General features: G+C 42.1%; 1 protein-coding gene across 3 annotated transcripts in view; it reads left to right on the forward strand.

Annotated features, from left to right (window-relative positions):
- Nucleotides 1-15,243, forward strand: part of DENND5B (DENN domain containing 5B) — a 100,822-nt gene that overhangs the window by 50,918 nt on the left and 34,661 nt on the right. For all 3 annotated transcript variants that reach the window (XM_035126607.2, XM_035126605.2, XM_035126606.2), the window contains 4 exons: nt 3,381-3,490; nt 7,592-8,258; nt 12,088-12,275; nt 14,454-14,990. In XM_035126607.2, the coding sequence (XP_034982498.1) occupies nt 3,381-3,490; nt 7,592-8,258; nt 12,088-12,275; nt 14,454-14,990 (1,502 nt within the window). The remainder of the gene's footprint in view (nt 1-3,380; nt 3,491-7,591; nt 8,259-12,087; nt 12,276-14,453; nt 14,991-15,243) is intronic.

A 15,243-nucleotide genomic window follows, 5' to 3' on the forward strand; every position in this document is an offset into this window, starting at 1 on the left:
AAAATGTTACTGAGCCAGTGCAATTTATAATTTAATATTATAATTATTAACTTACGACACCCCCAAGACAAGCATTCCTCACCTTTGCTGGTGCTTGAAAATGTCTTTATTTCTGCAGTCCAAAGTAAGCAAAAGTAGAACTACTGGAACTCTTCTCAGTGTTTGGCTTTGTGGATTATAATTTTTTCAGATGAGAAAGTAGTTAATTCCAGTGATGTAGTTGCCCAGCAAAATGAATTTTGTTCATCTTTAAAATTTCAAAATGTGCATGTCTCAAATACCTAGAAAAACCTACAATTATATATTTGAAAGCAGGACCCATATTTATTGCTATGAGGGTGGTGGAGCGATGCTTGTACCAATTCTCATATGAGTTTTCCAAACTTCAAAGCACTGGCTGCAATACACCACAACATATGCACCAAGCAGTTAAGTCTACATAACTATACAATGTTGCCCTACAATAAGCAGTAATCTGCAACTTTCGTTGCAGCATTTTCAGTCCTTTGATTGGCAGCCTGTGTACGTGTGTGTATTTCTCTGTGTTGTGTTGTATTTAGTCCTCCTTTGCAATTGCTTTTCCAAACTGGGCCTCACTACACATTACATCTTTTTGTGTTAGTAGCTATTATTTTTTCTAAAAAGCAAATGGGGATGAGCAGGACATTTTTGTCCAATTTAAAGCAGAGACAGGAAAATGTAGTATGTAAATGTGTTGAGGTGGAGGTGTATATGTTCTTGGAAAATAACAAACCGAGAATGGCTTTTATGAGTCTTAAAATATGTTTACTATATTAATCTTTTAGATGTATATCCTAAACAGATATATTGCTGAAAAAATGAAAGTAATGAATTTGATGAGACTCTCATAGCTGGAGGTGTGTTTATTGTACATCTTTGCTTGATGGGAAGCTGTTTTATCGTGTCTTTAATATTCTGTTGGGAGCTGCCCAGAGTGGCTGGGGAAACCCAGCCAGATGGGTGGAGTATAAATAATAAATTATTCTTATACATTATATTACAGCCTTCTCCTGGCACAAGTGTATTACAAGGTAAACATTGATTTGCTTCTGTGTAAAGTTTCAAAACGATCCTAACCAGCAGATTGTACCTTGCTGTGTTGAGTGAGAAGTTCAGCAGTTAACGACAGGTCATTCTCTAAGGGCAGGTATGGTTTACTAGAAGTTGCTAGACTACAGTTCCCATCTTCCCTTCCCATTGGCCATATTGGCAGGGGCTGGTGGGAGTTGGAGTGATAACAGCTTCTGGGGAGCCGAAGTTTAGCCACATGAGCTGTGGGGCTTGAGTGTGCCTTATGTCTAAGGTGCATTTTTATGTAGTTTTTATGATGCATGAGGATTCTGAGATAGACTTAGGTGCTCCTGAATAAATGTGGAACTACCCCAATAGAACCTAGTATCTTTCTTGTAGGTAGGTGATAACAATTATTCATTGTTTTCTATCTAGCATTTTATAGTAGGGATGGGGAACCTGCAGCTCTCCAGATGTTGTGGGACTCCCAGTTCCCATCAGCCCCAGAAGTTAATTTAGGGTCTTGCCATCAATCCAACCCTTTAAAGCAGAGGAAAGGTAAGCTCCGTTGCACAGTAGAAATCTGTTCCACTAGCAGAGAGGGGGGATCCACCAGGACCATATAACACCGGTCCTAAAGGATCTTCACTGGCTCCCAGTACGTTTCTGAGCACAATTCAAAGTGTTGGTGCTGACCTTTAAAGTCCTCTGTCCAGTATACCTCAAGGAGCATCTCCACCCCCATCACTCAGCCCAGACATGGAGGTCCTCCTCCGAGGGTCTTCTGCTGGTTCCCTCACTGAGAGAAGCGAAGTTGCAGGGAATCAGTCAGAGGGCCTTCTTGGTAGTGGCACCCTCCCTGTGGAACACCCCCCACTTCAGATGTCAAAGAGATAAAGAATTACACAACTTTTAGAAGACATCTGAAGGCAGCCCAGCATCAGAAAGTTTTTAATGTTTGATGTTTTACTATGTTTTTATATATGTTGTAAGCCCCTAGAGTGGCTGGGGAAACCAAGCCAGATGGACAAGGTATACTGTAAATAATAATAATAATAATAATAATAATAATAATAATAATAATAATAACAACTACTACTACTACTACTACTACCACTACTACTACTACTAATGGATATTGTGCTATACTTTTGGGGTGGGGTGGGGAACGAGGGGCCAGCATTGAAACTGATGGTGCTAAATTGAATGCCCTTTGCCTTGTTTCTCAACCAAGAAGAATGTAGTGGCTCACTTTGCCTTTCTGAAGTTCCCATCTCCTGAGGTTTGGTGCTATCACTGTCTAGGGCCAGCCTGAGATATTTTACCACATAAAGCACACCACCATAGGCTGGTCTCCCATGGAAGCCCGGTTGAAATGAGCTGTGGTCTCCTTATGCAACTTCTATTCAGCTGTGCTTTCCGCTAGAGAACTCTGGTGACACCATCCCTGTTAGGCATTACAGTGTTCAACATGGAGGTTTTCAGAAGTGCAAATAGCATCTGCATGTGGTGGGCTGATAATTATCACAATCCCACCAAGTGGCTAGAGAGAATTTATTCCCTAATGGTGCCAATGGGGCATTTCCTGGGATTTCTCCCAGGAGGACAGTAGGGAAGAAAAGGGTTTAAATCACCTTGGCTGCTTGCTAGGATCCTGATACTTTTCAACCCCTTTCCCTGATGCTTTTCTGCATTAAAAACAACAGTGCTGCATGGTCAGTGCATAGATGCAGTTAACATGGTGTCCATTTTGGCCCTTTGTAGAGATGCTGAAACTCCTAGATCTCATTGAGCAGAAGTTTTTGGGAGTGCCTCGGTGGACCTTTCTACCAGCTTTTTCTTAAGTAGACAAACATGAGCATTTCTCCCTTGGTGATGGGGAGCTGATCCCTGGATCACATTTTTTCACATTTGTTTCTTATTGCAGACACTGTCATATACCATGCAAGTTAATGTGTCACCCTTCCTCCGCTGTTCTTTTCGCCACTATGCCGGAGATTAGACTGAATACATTAAATTTGGGCAAGAGTATTAAGTTGCCAGTTTGGCTCGCTGCCGTTCTACAGCAGCCCCTTATGATGATTGTGAGTTTTCAGCACTGCTTTTAGTAGCTTTAAAATGTACCCACATCAGCTCAAATTACAGAGCCAAGTTAACTGAAGGAAGAAACGGCTGAATGCATCTTGTACATGTCCTTTAGACCTTCCTTTTCCAAAAGCCGATGAAGTAAAAATGTACATGTCCTTTCCCTCTGCATTTTCTTCTTTGATGAGATGTTGAGCAGGTCAGATGTTTTGCAAAGCAGTTGTTTTGACTATTGTGGCTTTTTGTTGTTGTTGTTGTTGCAGGAGAGAACTTTGACCAGAGCCCCTTAAGAAGAACTTTCAAGTCCAAAGTCTTGGCTCACTATCCCCAGAACATAGAGTGGAATCCCTTTGATCAAGATGCAGTCAACATGGTATGTAGAGAAGACTCCTTCCGAAGAGAGGTCTCCTCCTCCTATTCTTTCCCCCATCACTTTAGGAAGTCTGCATTCTCATACTCTGCATATCAACTTGCAGCCACCCCCCTTTTTTATGGGCCAAGACCCCCAGGGCCTTAGTTTGCCTACCCATGGTCTACAGTCTTCATCAGAACCAAGTTGAAAACGGAACAGGCTACTTTAGGCCTTCTTCACTTCCTGACCTATTAATGACACCATTCTATATTATGATGGGGTGAAAACAATGTGCTAAGATGAATAATCCTTATCAAGCTGCTTCTGCCCCAAATCTTGTTTGTTGTCATTTTAAGGGCTGGGGAATATAAAGCCTCACTTAAGAGAGCATTTCTCTCCCCCTAACAATAACCATAGGCGGTTGCTAGCTTTTGTTGCCCTTTTTCTTTCAATATTAGTTTTTGTCACTGCCTTGCATTTCTGCCTTCCTTTTATATAAATAGTAATTGGTGGTCTTCCTTGGAGGCGAATGCATGAGCTTTTTTGAAGGTTAGCCCATGGGGGAGCTTTCTGGGACTGCTGGATGCTAAATAGATTGCAAATGGCTTCTGAGAAATCTAGTTCATGGAAAAGGAGATAGGAAGGGGGAATCCTTTTACGAAACTGTAGCTCTCCATTTGTACTGAACCATGCAGGATGCCACACACATTGAAACCTTGGTTTTCTCACATACAGCAATGGCTGCTTTTTTCCCTGCACTTAAGTTGTGGGGAATATCCCATATGGCTCATGTCCTTATCCATTGGCAAATGCAAATGTTCCCAAGCTGTTGCTTCTTATCCTTACTTGCTTGTTCCCCACCCCCACCCCGGGAATTAGTATTAAGTCCTTTCTATGTGACTATTTGTTTAGGGGACACAGGTGGCGCTGTGGTCTAAACCACAGAGCCTAGGGCTTGCCGATCGGAAGGTCGGTGGTTCGAATCCCTGTGACGGGGTGAGCTCCTGTTGATTGGTCCCAGCTCCTCCCCACCTAGCAGTTCGAAAGCACATCAAAGTGCAAATAGATAAATAGGTACTGCTCCGGTGGGAAGGTAAACGGCATTTTCGTGTGCTGCTCTGGTTCGCCAGAAGCGGCTTAGTCATGCTGGCCACATGACCTGGAAGCTGTCTGCATACAAACGCTGGCTCCCTCGGCCTATAGAGCGAGATGAGCACCGCAACCCCAGAGTCGTCTGCGACTGGACCTAATGGTCAAGGGTACCTTTACCTTTACCTATGTGACTATTTTAGGATCTATGAGCCTGGAAACATAAGGGTGAGTAAGTCGTAGCTATGAAAAATGGTAAATCCTGCCCCAATCACTACCCTTGCTTGATCTACTCCCTACTGGTAGAATATTATTGGCTAGAATTGCAGCTGCCGAACAGTGTAATGAATATATGTTCATTTAATGTATTTATTTCTTGGTTTGATTCCAGTTGTGAATCACATCCCATATAATATCTTGAAGCATTTTCACATGGAAAAGAAATCAGTGAAAACATATATTTATGCAAAATAAAAAAAAATCCTCCCAGTAGCACCTTAGAGACCAACTACGTTTGTCATAGGTATCAGCTTTCGTGTGCATGCACACTTCTTCAGTATCTGAAGAAGTGTGCATGCACACGAAAGCTCATACCTATAACAAACTTAGTTGGTCTCTAAGGTGCTACTGGAAGGATTTTTTTATTTTGTTTTGACTGCGTCAGACTGCTACCTACCTGTAACTAATATATGTTTATGAATAGACATGCATTTTCCTAACTTGGTAAGTGTACTTTTGACGAGAAAGAGTTGATTCTTCACTCTGGACAGTGACAAGACTCTTCTGCAAGTCCCTCTCACCACAAATCCTCATGAGGACCACAGACGGAATTCCTTCTCCATCATTAGGATTGTGTTGCCTGGCACTAGAGGAGGTGCACCTGCAATAACTTGTGTCCTTCGCTGTTTAGGGCTTTATAAATGATTGTCAATACCTTGGATTGTGGCCACTAGCTTACAGGCAGTCCTTGTTTTGCACTTACTAAATGCCCAACGAGACTCGGTCTCAGGGTTGTGGGTTCAAGCCCCATGTTGGGCGAAAGATGACTGCAGGGGGTTGGAGTAGATGATCTTCGTAGTCCCTTCAAACTCTACAGTTTTGTGATTTTGTATGTGTGTTTACTGTGGATGTACACATCCCACAGGGGCTTGTGTTACACATGATCTCTCTCACGTGCAAACACCTAGGCACATGCAAATTATATATAAATATTTTGAATCTGCTGTTAAGTGGCAGACAAGCCCACATCATATACCTCAGTGAGGCATCTCCAAATTTATGCTTCCTTCCATAGATGTCCAATATACCCCAAATATATATATTTTTTGTTGAATCAATCTCAATTTTAAATCTAGCCTGGAAAATCTCTGGTTGCAGGATGTGGTGGTAAAAATGCTGCCCTGTGGGCATTAACAATCTGGAAGCATTTTGAATGAATGCGTGGCTGCCATCCAGAAATAGCCTTTGTTGACATGAACCATAAAATTGCAACACAGGCTATCAGTTAAATGAAATTAAACCCTGCTACTGAGTCATAGCCATACCGTTCTATGCATTAACAGTAAAAGGGATTTTGAGGACCCAGACTGGATGGCTCACGGTGATGGCTATACTAGATCTATACTTGTATTTCTCACTGTTCTGCTTCCAGTACCAATGGCTGAGTTGCATTTCACATCTGGTAAATCAGTAATTTTAGTGTTCTCTGTAAGGTAAAGGTAAAGGGGCCCCTGACCATCAGGTCCAGTCATGTCCGACTCTGGTTGCGGCGCTCATCTCGCTCTATAGGCCGAGGGAGCTGGCGTTTGTCCTCAGACAGCTTCCGGGTCAAGTGGCCAGCATGACAAAGCTGCTTCTGGCGAACCAGAGCAGTGCACGGAAACACTGTTTACCTTCCTGCCGGAGCGGTACCTATTTATCTACTTGTACTTTGATGTGCTTTCGGACTGCTAGGTGGGCAGGAGCTGGGACCGAGCAATGGGAGCTCCCCCCGTTGCAGGGATTCGAACCACTGACCTTCTGATCAGCAAGCCCTAGGCTCTGTGGTTTAACCCACAGCGCCACCTGTAATTTTAGTGTTCTCTGTAGCTAGTGGCATTGAGTGAGAATAATGGGATTTTACCTTTGTTGGCTTCTAAATACAGTTATATTTGCCTTTACCTTTACAATCAGTGGTGTCCAAACTTTTTCCAAAGAGGGCCAGATTTGATGAAGTGAGGGGCTTTTTTTAGGATTGAAGCTGAGCTTTTTTAAGGATTGAAGTTGTTGAGATTTTTTTAGGATTTTACCCCAGGAAATAAACTGCCACAGGGGCCAGATTAAACTGACTGGCATGCCACATTAGGCCCCCAAAATGGACTTTGGACATCCTGCTTTACACCTATGCTTCCACTACCAAAATTAATAAGAACATACATTTCTTTGTAACTTGCATAAACTTGCTGCAGCTATTTGTTCCATGGGGAATCCTGGTTGGGTTTTCCTTTCTTCCTTTTTTTCTGATTGCAGTTTCCTTGAACAATTCAGATTTTGCTTCCTTATTTTTTTTACCAGTAGATTTTGCTCCCTTTTTTATAATTATGTGTACTCTACATTACTGACAAAGGAAATAGAGGAGCTCTTGTTTGCTGCTTTATTGAGATACTCACATTTAACTCATAAGGCTGTAAACGAATTTATGAACGGTGGCAAATGGCCATTGCAGTATAATTGTGCAAAGTCATTCTGTGTGCTTCATAAAAAATACAAATTAAAGGCAATGTCCTTTTGTGCTTGAGGCTGGGAATCTTATTTTCAAGAGTGCAGATTTTTTTTTAATTAACTGGTTTAACAAGATAGCTTTCTCCAACTTCTTCTGCCAGAAGCACCTCCTGTGCAAAACCCCTCTTGAACCAAACAGAAATTATACAAAAGGCGTGACCTGCTGGGCATTGCATTGGGGCCTGCACAAGAGAAACATCCTTGTGGGTTGTGCCAGATAAAATTAGATGAGCTATTGATGTGTTGTGTTCCCCCTTCCCACTCTTCTTGCAGTTATGTATGCCCAAAGGGCTATCCTTCAGGACTCAAACCGATAACAGAGACCCCCAGTTCCACTCTTTCATCATTACCCGGGAAGATGGTTCCCGCACCTACGGGTTCGTACTCACCTTCTACGAAGAGGTCACGAGCAAGCAGATTTGCACAGCTATGCAGACGCTTTATCAAATGCACAACGCAGAGCAATGCAACAGCGCCTGCGCCTCATCGTCGTGCAGCACAGACTCCCTGGCAAGCAGCCTCGACGAAGGCGACTCCACGTCGCTGGCCAAGATGCAGCGCTACAACTCCTACGATATCAACAGGGACACACTCTACGTCTCCAAGTGCATTTGCCTCATTGCCCCCCTTCCTTTCATGCAAGCCTGCAAGAAATTCCTCATCCAGCTTTACAAGGCAGTCACCTCCCAGCAACCTCCACCTTTACCCCTGGAGAGCTACATCCATAACATTCTTTATGAAGTGCCCCTTCCGCCGCCAGGGAGGTCTCTCAAATTCTACGGGGTCTACGAGCCTATCTTTTGCCAGAGACCCGGGCCTAATGAACTCCCACTATCCGACTACCCTCTCCGGGAGGCCTTTGAGTTATTGGGCTTGGAGAACCTCATCCAGGTTTTTACGTGTGTTCTCCTAGAAATGCAGATCCTTCTTTATTCTCAAGGTAAGCTGACTTAACTTTAGTTCAATCAGGTTGCTGAGTTTTCCTCTAATTTGCCCACATGAATGGTAATAGCAGGTGGTGGTTTTTTTCAGAAACAATGTTTTTAAAAGAACTAACCTGAAACAATTTATTTTAGAGCCAAATGCATATATCTTAACAGAGTGCTCTGCATTCTCCTACAAATTTAGTCTAAGCGCCAACTGAAGATTCACCAACGTTGCAAAGGCTGTGACTTTCTTCCAAGAAAATTATAACCTTCAGGAGTACAGCAGTTTCTGTGGAATTATAACCTTCAGGAGTACAGCAGTTTCTGTGGAAAGACAGTGCTTATTTTTGGGTGTTAACCCTTTTAACTGCTTAGCTCAGAGCATTTCACACCAGTATATTTCTTTACACATTTTAAATAGTTTGCAGGGTCTTCTGGACTGACTTTCAAAAGCAGTTACCTCACTTTTAAAATTTTATTCTATATCTGAATTTCTGTGCTGCCCCTTTGAAGGTGTGTGCGTGTGCATGTTTATATATTGTGTGTGTCATGAATATTATGGGAAAGGCTGTGTTCCAACATTTTCAAAATTCTCCTGTTCTGAGGCTGTTAATACAGCTTCCAGAGGATAAGTGACAAATGCTACCGGAACAGCACAAGATTGCTACCAGAGAGGGGTGAATTAAATTGTTAACTCTGCAGAAAGGAGGAAATCTGTTTCGGATGTGTGCCTGCAAGCAATTTAAAAGAGAGTTTGAATTCTCCTGTCCTTGCAATTTAAGCCTTTTTCTGTTCATAGGCATTTATTTGTTGTTGTTGTTGTTGTTGTTTAATTTAAAGATTCATATACTTCCTCCAGGGCAGTTTACAAAAACAAGATACTACATAAAATTAAAACATAACTAAGAACTAGAGGGAAGGGGAGCGGGGAAAGTTTTAAAATTGTAAAAAAAAAATGTGGAAAAATAAACATTTCTTTGTCTGTACTGAAAGGATAGCAATGTTGGTGCCAGATAGATGAATTCAAGCAGGTTTATCCAATGTGCTGCCTTCCAGATGTGGGGCTACAGCCCCCCCACCCCTGACTCTTGGCTATGTGGTCTGGGGACACTGCATTGGCTACCCCCTAATTTATTTGTGTATTAAATGTGTAGCCTATTCTTCTTCCCAAAGGAGCTCGGAACTGCAACCACCAGAAAGTTAAGACGATAGAATTAAATAAAAATAACAACAAAATAACAATGTTTTAAAATAACATTTAAAAACAGAAACATCTGAAACAGGTTCTTTTTTTCTTTTAAAAAAAGGTAATATATACATTTTAAGAAAATTAAAGAAACTCTCCAAAACTTTTTCCATCTCACACACTGGAACGTTTTCGTTTCATGAAATTGGTGATACATATTTAGGATGTAGTCCGGAAGAGTGTGCCTCATGGCTTCTTGTGAGCCCCAGACCTTAGTCAGCTGGAGTACAGTGGCAATCTGTGGCAGTCATGGATTTCTACAGATGCTTGCAAATGGCACAAGAGTGTTTTTAAATACATTTTAACTCTCTGTGTGTGCTTTGAAGAGAAAGAGAGAAAATTGCTGTCCATCTACTTGCCATGGAGAAAATTTTGAGATCATGGTTGCATTATGCTCATGCGTCTCAGAGGGTTGAGATCACCCTATTCCAGCCTGCCAGTGTCTTGAGATCCTGGGTGGAGCCACATTTTCACATTCCGCCACTGGGGAAAACCCACACTGTGGTTTTGTAGGACAGAGCCTTCTCCGTGGTGCCACCCTGTCTTTGGAAGGCCAGTATTGTCATCCTTCTGGTGCCTGGCTAGTTCTTTTTTAATTTTCTGAGGCTTTTGAAGTTTTGGAATGTATTAATACATTTAGTTCCTGCCTTTCCTCCAGGGAGCTCAAGATGGCATATGCAGACATCACAACCACCCTGTGAGGTAGATCAGGCTGAGAGACAGTGCTTGGCCCAAAGTCACCCAGTGAGCTTCGGGGCTGAGTGGCTATTTGAACCCTGGTCTCCCAGGTCCTGGTCCAGCACTCTTAACCACCACACCACCTTGTCTCTTGATTAATGTTTAGCTGATTAGTTGTTCAGGCTGCTTGGCTATTTTTAGGCGGCTGTATTTGTTCTGATGTTGAATTTTATTATGTGTTACTGTATTTATATTATTTGGTTGTTTTATAACATGTATAGCTGGATTTATTTTCAACAAATCATTAAATTGTTTATTTGCTGTTCCCTTTCAAAAAGTACATTTTCCTAAGCTTCTGCCCTCTTAAGGTGGCTTCATTGTACCAGAGATAAAGAGGGAGTTTGGACTGCCAGTGCCGCCCCCTAGCAATTTTAAATTCCTGGGTGAATACTGATCAAACTGTTTTTCTGTGCTGAAAGCCTGGCAATATACTCTGATGTAGATAAGGCATAAAAAGAGATAATATACTTGAGAGGCAGTGGTTTTTATTTTGCTCATTAACGCTCCTCCAGCAGAGAGGTAATAAATAGGAAGCTACTCAGCTAATGGGAGGCAGTATAAAAGTGTAGACATGGCATGCATGCATTTAGAATGGATTTGACCTGTGCTTTCCAAGCTAATACTTCCAGAGGCCATTCTAAATTTAGTTTACACTGGTAGCCTCCCTCTTCTAAAGCCATGTTTAAAGCTGTGTAAAGTTTGGGAATGGAATACTTGAGAAGAGGGTGCATTTCCTTCCATATGGCACCCCGGTGGAGTGTTCTTAGTAAACATTTCAGTATTTCTTTTGACCCCTTTGGACTATGTGCTGGTAAGTCAGAGAACTTGTTCTGTTGTGGGAAAAGGCATAAGACTTGTCCTTGTTAATCTGACTGTGTGTGTGTGTGTGCGCGCGCACACACACACACACACAATAGATGTGAAGGAGTTTAAACTGTGGGAATCCATTTTTAATTAACCAACTAGAGTTAATAATGAATACAACTGTTCCGACTCAAGAAGAGAAATTTAATCACTGTTAACACTGGTGAGCCACTTGACCATTTTCAGTTGGGATATATTTTACATTCATGTTAAACCTTCACTTAGAGCCCCCTCCCATTCAGAATCATTTGCACTTTCTAATATGGAAGAAGTAGTCGGAGATCAGGTTGGAATTGTCGGAACAGTATCAGGCAGCATCAAAAGAAGAACACTTTATATCAGTTATTGTACAAACATCCTTTCTGGCTAGAAACTTAATAGAATACACAGGAATAAAATGCTGACAGGGTACTGGTGAGTTTGAGAGTACTGGCTTGAAATCTTGCTTTAAAAATAAGTCCTAGGGTGCCTTTCACATTTGTGTAGTTAGTTCTGATTTTCCATCAAGGTGGATTTGCAGGCTGCCTTGCTTCCTGGAGCCTGTTAACATGGGAGCTGAAAATTCAGCCTAATGAACAATTGTGAGCAAAAACGGGCATGACAGCAGTTGGTCCCCCTTGCTGTTCGTTCCTTTCTTGTCCCATCTGCATATTGCTGTTCCTCTGGCAATTCAGCAGAGCAATGTACATAATTCCGCTTTGCTGTTCTCCTGGTGTTCATCTTAAATTCACTTTTTAAATTTTGTATCATAGCTGGATGTGTCTATTAAAATTTCATAGCCTTCTTTGTGTAATAGTTCTGGAGTTAATATTTCAATCCATTTTAAACAAGCAGCGGGCTCATGCCCCACACTTAAATCAAGCTGACGAATAGCTGCAAAACGTGCTCTGTGGGTTTAAGAATTGCTCTGCACTTGCCATCTGTTTAATGCTGAAGTGTTGATGGGTTTTTAAGAGGAGCGGCATAGTAATTCTGTGTTGGTTTTCCCTGTTTAGATTACCAGCGTCTAATGACGGTTGCAGAAGGGATCACCACGCTGCTGTTCCCATTTCAGTGGCAACATGTCTACGTTCCCATCCTCCCAGCCTCTCTCCTGCATTTCCTCGATGCTCCTGTACCTTACTTGATGGGCCTGCAGTCGAAGGAGGGAACAGACCGTTCCAAACTGGAGCTTCCCCAAGAGGTGACTATTGCACGATGCTGAACCTTAGTGCTGTGTGCAGTGCTGAATTTTGGCAACCTGAGTTAAGGATGCCTTGTTCTGTTGTTAAAACAGAATATAATTTCACATGGGTATTCCTGCTTTTTCTGTGCATTTGTGGTGAACCCATGGGGCATGGATCCTCTCGGGATAGGAACATCAGAGTACTGTAAAGCTTTAGGAATGCAATCTAAATAACTGTTTCTCTTTTTACTCAGTCCAAGAACGAGATCTCCTTAGGTGCAGCTGTGGCACAAAAACATTTTTACACTGTCATTTGTTTACTTGTCCTGGCACTTCAGAAATGGTTTTTTTTTTAATGGTCTTTCTGGCTATTGGGCTATGAAGAAGCATATTCCCTGACTGGTTTTGTACCATTTGTTGTATGGAAGTAGCTCCATCTACCCAGCCAAGCCCCAGTAGCATTGAATTGCCTTTCTCCCCCCCCCCCGTGTGTGTCCCATTTATTAGTGCTGCTGGCCATCACCAGTCATTTAATTAAGTTTATTACTGTTGACAGCTGTTTCCCTGCATCTTTTCCTGTTTCTAACAAGGTGGTTCAAATATATATTCATGCCACTTGTTAGAATTTTATCTCAAGCGCACAAACGTTTTATTTTTAGCCCCAAGAGTGTGGAGCTTAGCCTGAACAACGAAAGGAACACTGAAATGAACCTTTGTTCACTAGTATTCGTGTGCCAGAAGACCAAATGGTTTTACCATCTTGTAGAAAGCGCTGTTTCAAAATGCCTCCATTAAATGCAGCCCCTCAGCTCCTCCCCTTCTCTATTTTTCAGTAGATGTAGGAGTAGAAAGAAAAGACTAAAAATCAGGTGCCAGTAACAGTTTCAGTCTGCCTTGCATAAAAGACGAGCTCACCTCCCTGGTGTATGGGAATGTGCAACATGGAGTTGAGCTTATCTTGTAGATCCTCCTCCTACACTCAATTTATTTCAGCATTTTATCTCACCCTTGTTATTATTGACTCAAGGGTCAACTACAAATGTATCAAATAATAAATGCAGGTCCTCATCCTCACTATGCAATATGTAAAAAGAACAGATAAAGCTAACGCTCAAATAAACTAGAATGTAGTTTTATAAAATCTCAGCACCTAATGCTTGGGAAAGTAATTAAGCTGACACCGAAAAGATAACACCGTAGATGCCAGTTGAACTTCTGAACCTTGCAGTCCTTCCCTGCTTCATGTCCTGTTTTTAAAATATATCTCTAAGCATATGAGGGAGCTAATTAATGTAATTTGGGGGTTTAGTTCAGATTACTGCCTTTTCCTTCCTGTGAGAAGCGCATTGCAAGTGGACTTCTTCAACGCACCCTAGCGAAAACAACCAAGTGCTGGTACCAATTAAATATCAGTTCAAAGACTGACTAGAATGAGTTGTCATTGCCCTTGTGAATATCTAGGTCTCCTGTTATGCTACTTTGTCATGGTTGGTACATCTGAGGCGTCCGCTCCCTTGGGGGGAAACACACTGGATTCAGCACAGCAAATTCATGAGCAATGAATTTCAGACTCAAGCTTGAGTTGTGGGGTGGGGTGGGGAATAGTAATCTCTTCCAAGGCACCACTCTTTATTTCGAGGGTTTACTGGTTTATGTAAAAGTTGGCTTACTTTATATTTACAAATAAAAGATCCCCATGTATGTGGTGAAATCATTGTGTACATTTTTGAAGCCAGCCTCACTGTTGGACAGGCGACAAACATTTGGGCACCACTAGAGGGGAGCCAATGGCTCATTCTTGGATTTTCTATATTAGTACTTTAGTGGGAGAGAATATTTGGATTAAGCTGCCTCTGGCATGGATATTTTGCCTCTATCATACCCCAATCAGTTGGAAAGTTTTTGTTTTGTTTTGTTTTGTTTTGTAAGTCTTCCCAAGGATTTCCCTGTAAAAGACATCCTTGTCTTTTCAAAGTGACTTCTGAATATTTTATGTGTGCTGATGGGTTATCATTACCTGTGTATTATGTTGACGTTGATGTGATACTTGAAGTTGCATTTTTTAGTGTGTTGATGATTAGTATATTTCAAACACTTTGTCTCCAAGAGACTATTTCGCACACCCCCCGAAGACTATTTCTGTATTAGGCAACTAATACATTTAATAATAATATTTGACTTTCCCCCCTCCTCCAGGCTAACCTCTGCTTCGTGGATATCGATAACCACTTTATTGAGTTACCAGAGGAACTTCCTCAGTTTCCCAACAAGCCGGATTTCATCCAGGAAATCTCCGAAGTTCTGCTTCAGTTTGGAATTCCCCTTGAGGGCACCCTTCATTGTAGTGAGAGTGCCACCAAGTTTAAGAACCTAGTTCTCAATGACTTGGCCAATGACAAAAAAAATGGGAACGTACCCAGCAACACCATCAACATGTATGAATTGCTCAAGGGCAATGAGACTATTGCCCGCCTCCACGCTTTGGCAAAGAGAACAGGGGTGACAGTGGATAAAATGAGCATCAACATTCCTCTGGAAGAGAAGGAAAGGAATGTTAAGCTCCAGTGTGAAGACGGGGAGCTGAGGGACTACAAACTGAACGTTCAGCTACGAGAGGTCTTCGCCAACCGCTTCACGCAGATGTTTTCTGACTATGATGCTTTCGTCATTCAAGCGGCGCAAGACAGGGAATCGTGGCTGACCAACAGGGAACAGATGCAGAATTTTGACAAAGTAAAAGCAGCCAAATATTTTCCTTGTAACAATCAAATCGGTTGCCTTGCCTTTTGAAGGCTCGGAGCTCAGTGGTAGAGCACATGATCTCGTTTGCAGCATCGCAAGTTCAGTCCCCCATCTCCAGTTTAAAGGATCCCAAAGTACTTTTTGAGTTAGAGAATACTGAAGTTAGATCAGCCAAACGGTTTGGCGTTAAGGCAGCTTCATGCCAATAGTTCTATTATATATTTAGATTCTCTTCCCATTCAAA

Source organism: Zootoca vivipara, chromosome 10 (genome assembly GCF_963506605.1).
Source record: "Zootoca vivipara chromosome 10, rZooViv1.1, whole genome shotgun sequence".
Taxonomy (NCBI): domain Eukaryota; kingdom Metazoa; phylum Chordata; class Lepidosauria; order Squamata; family Lacertidae; genus Zootoca; species Zootoca vivipara.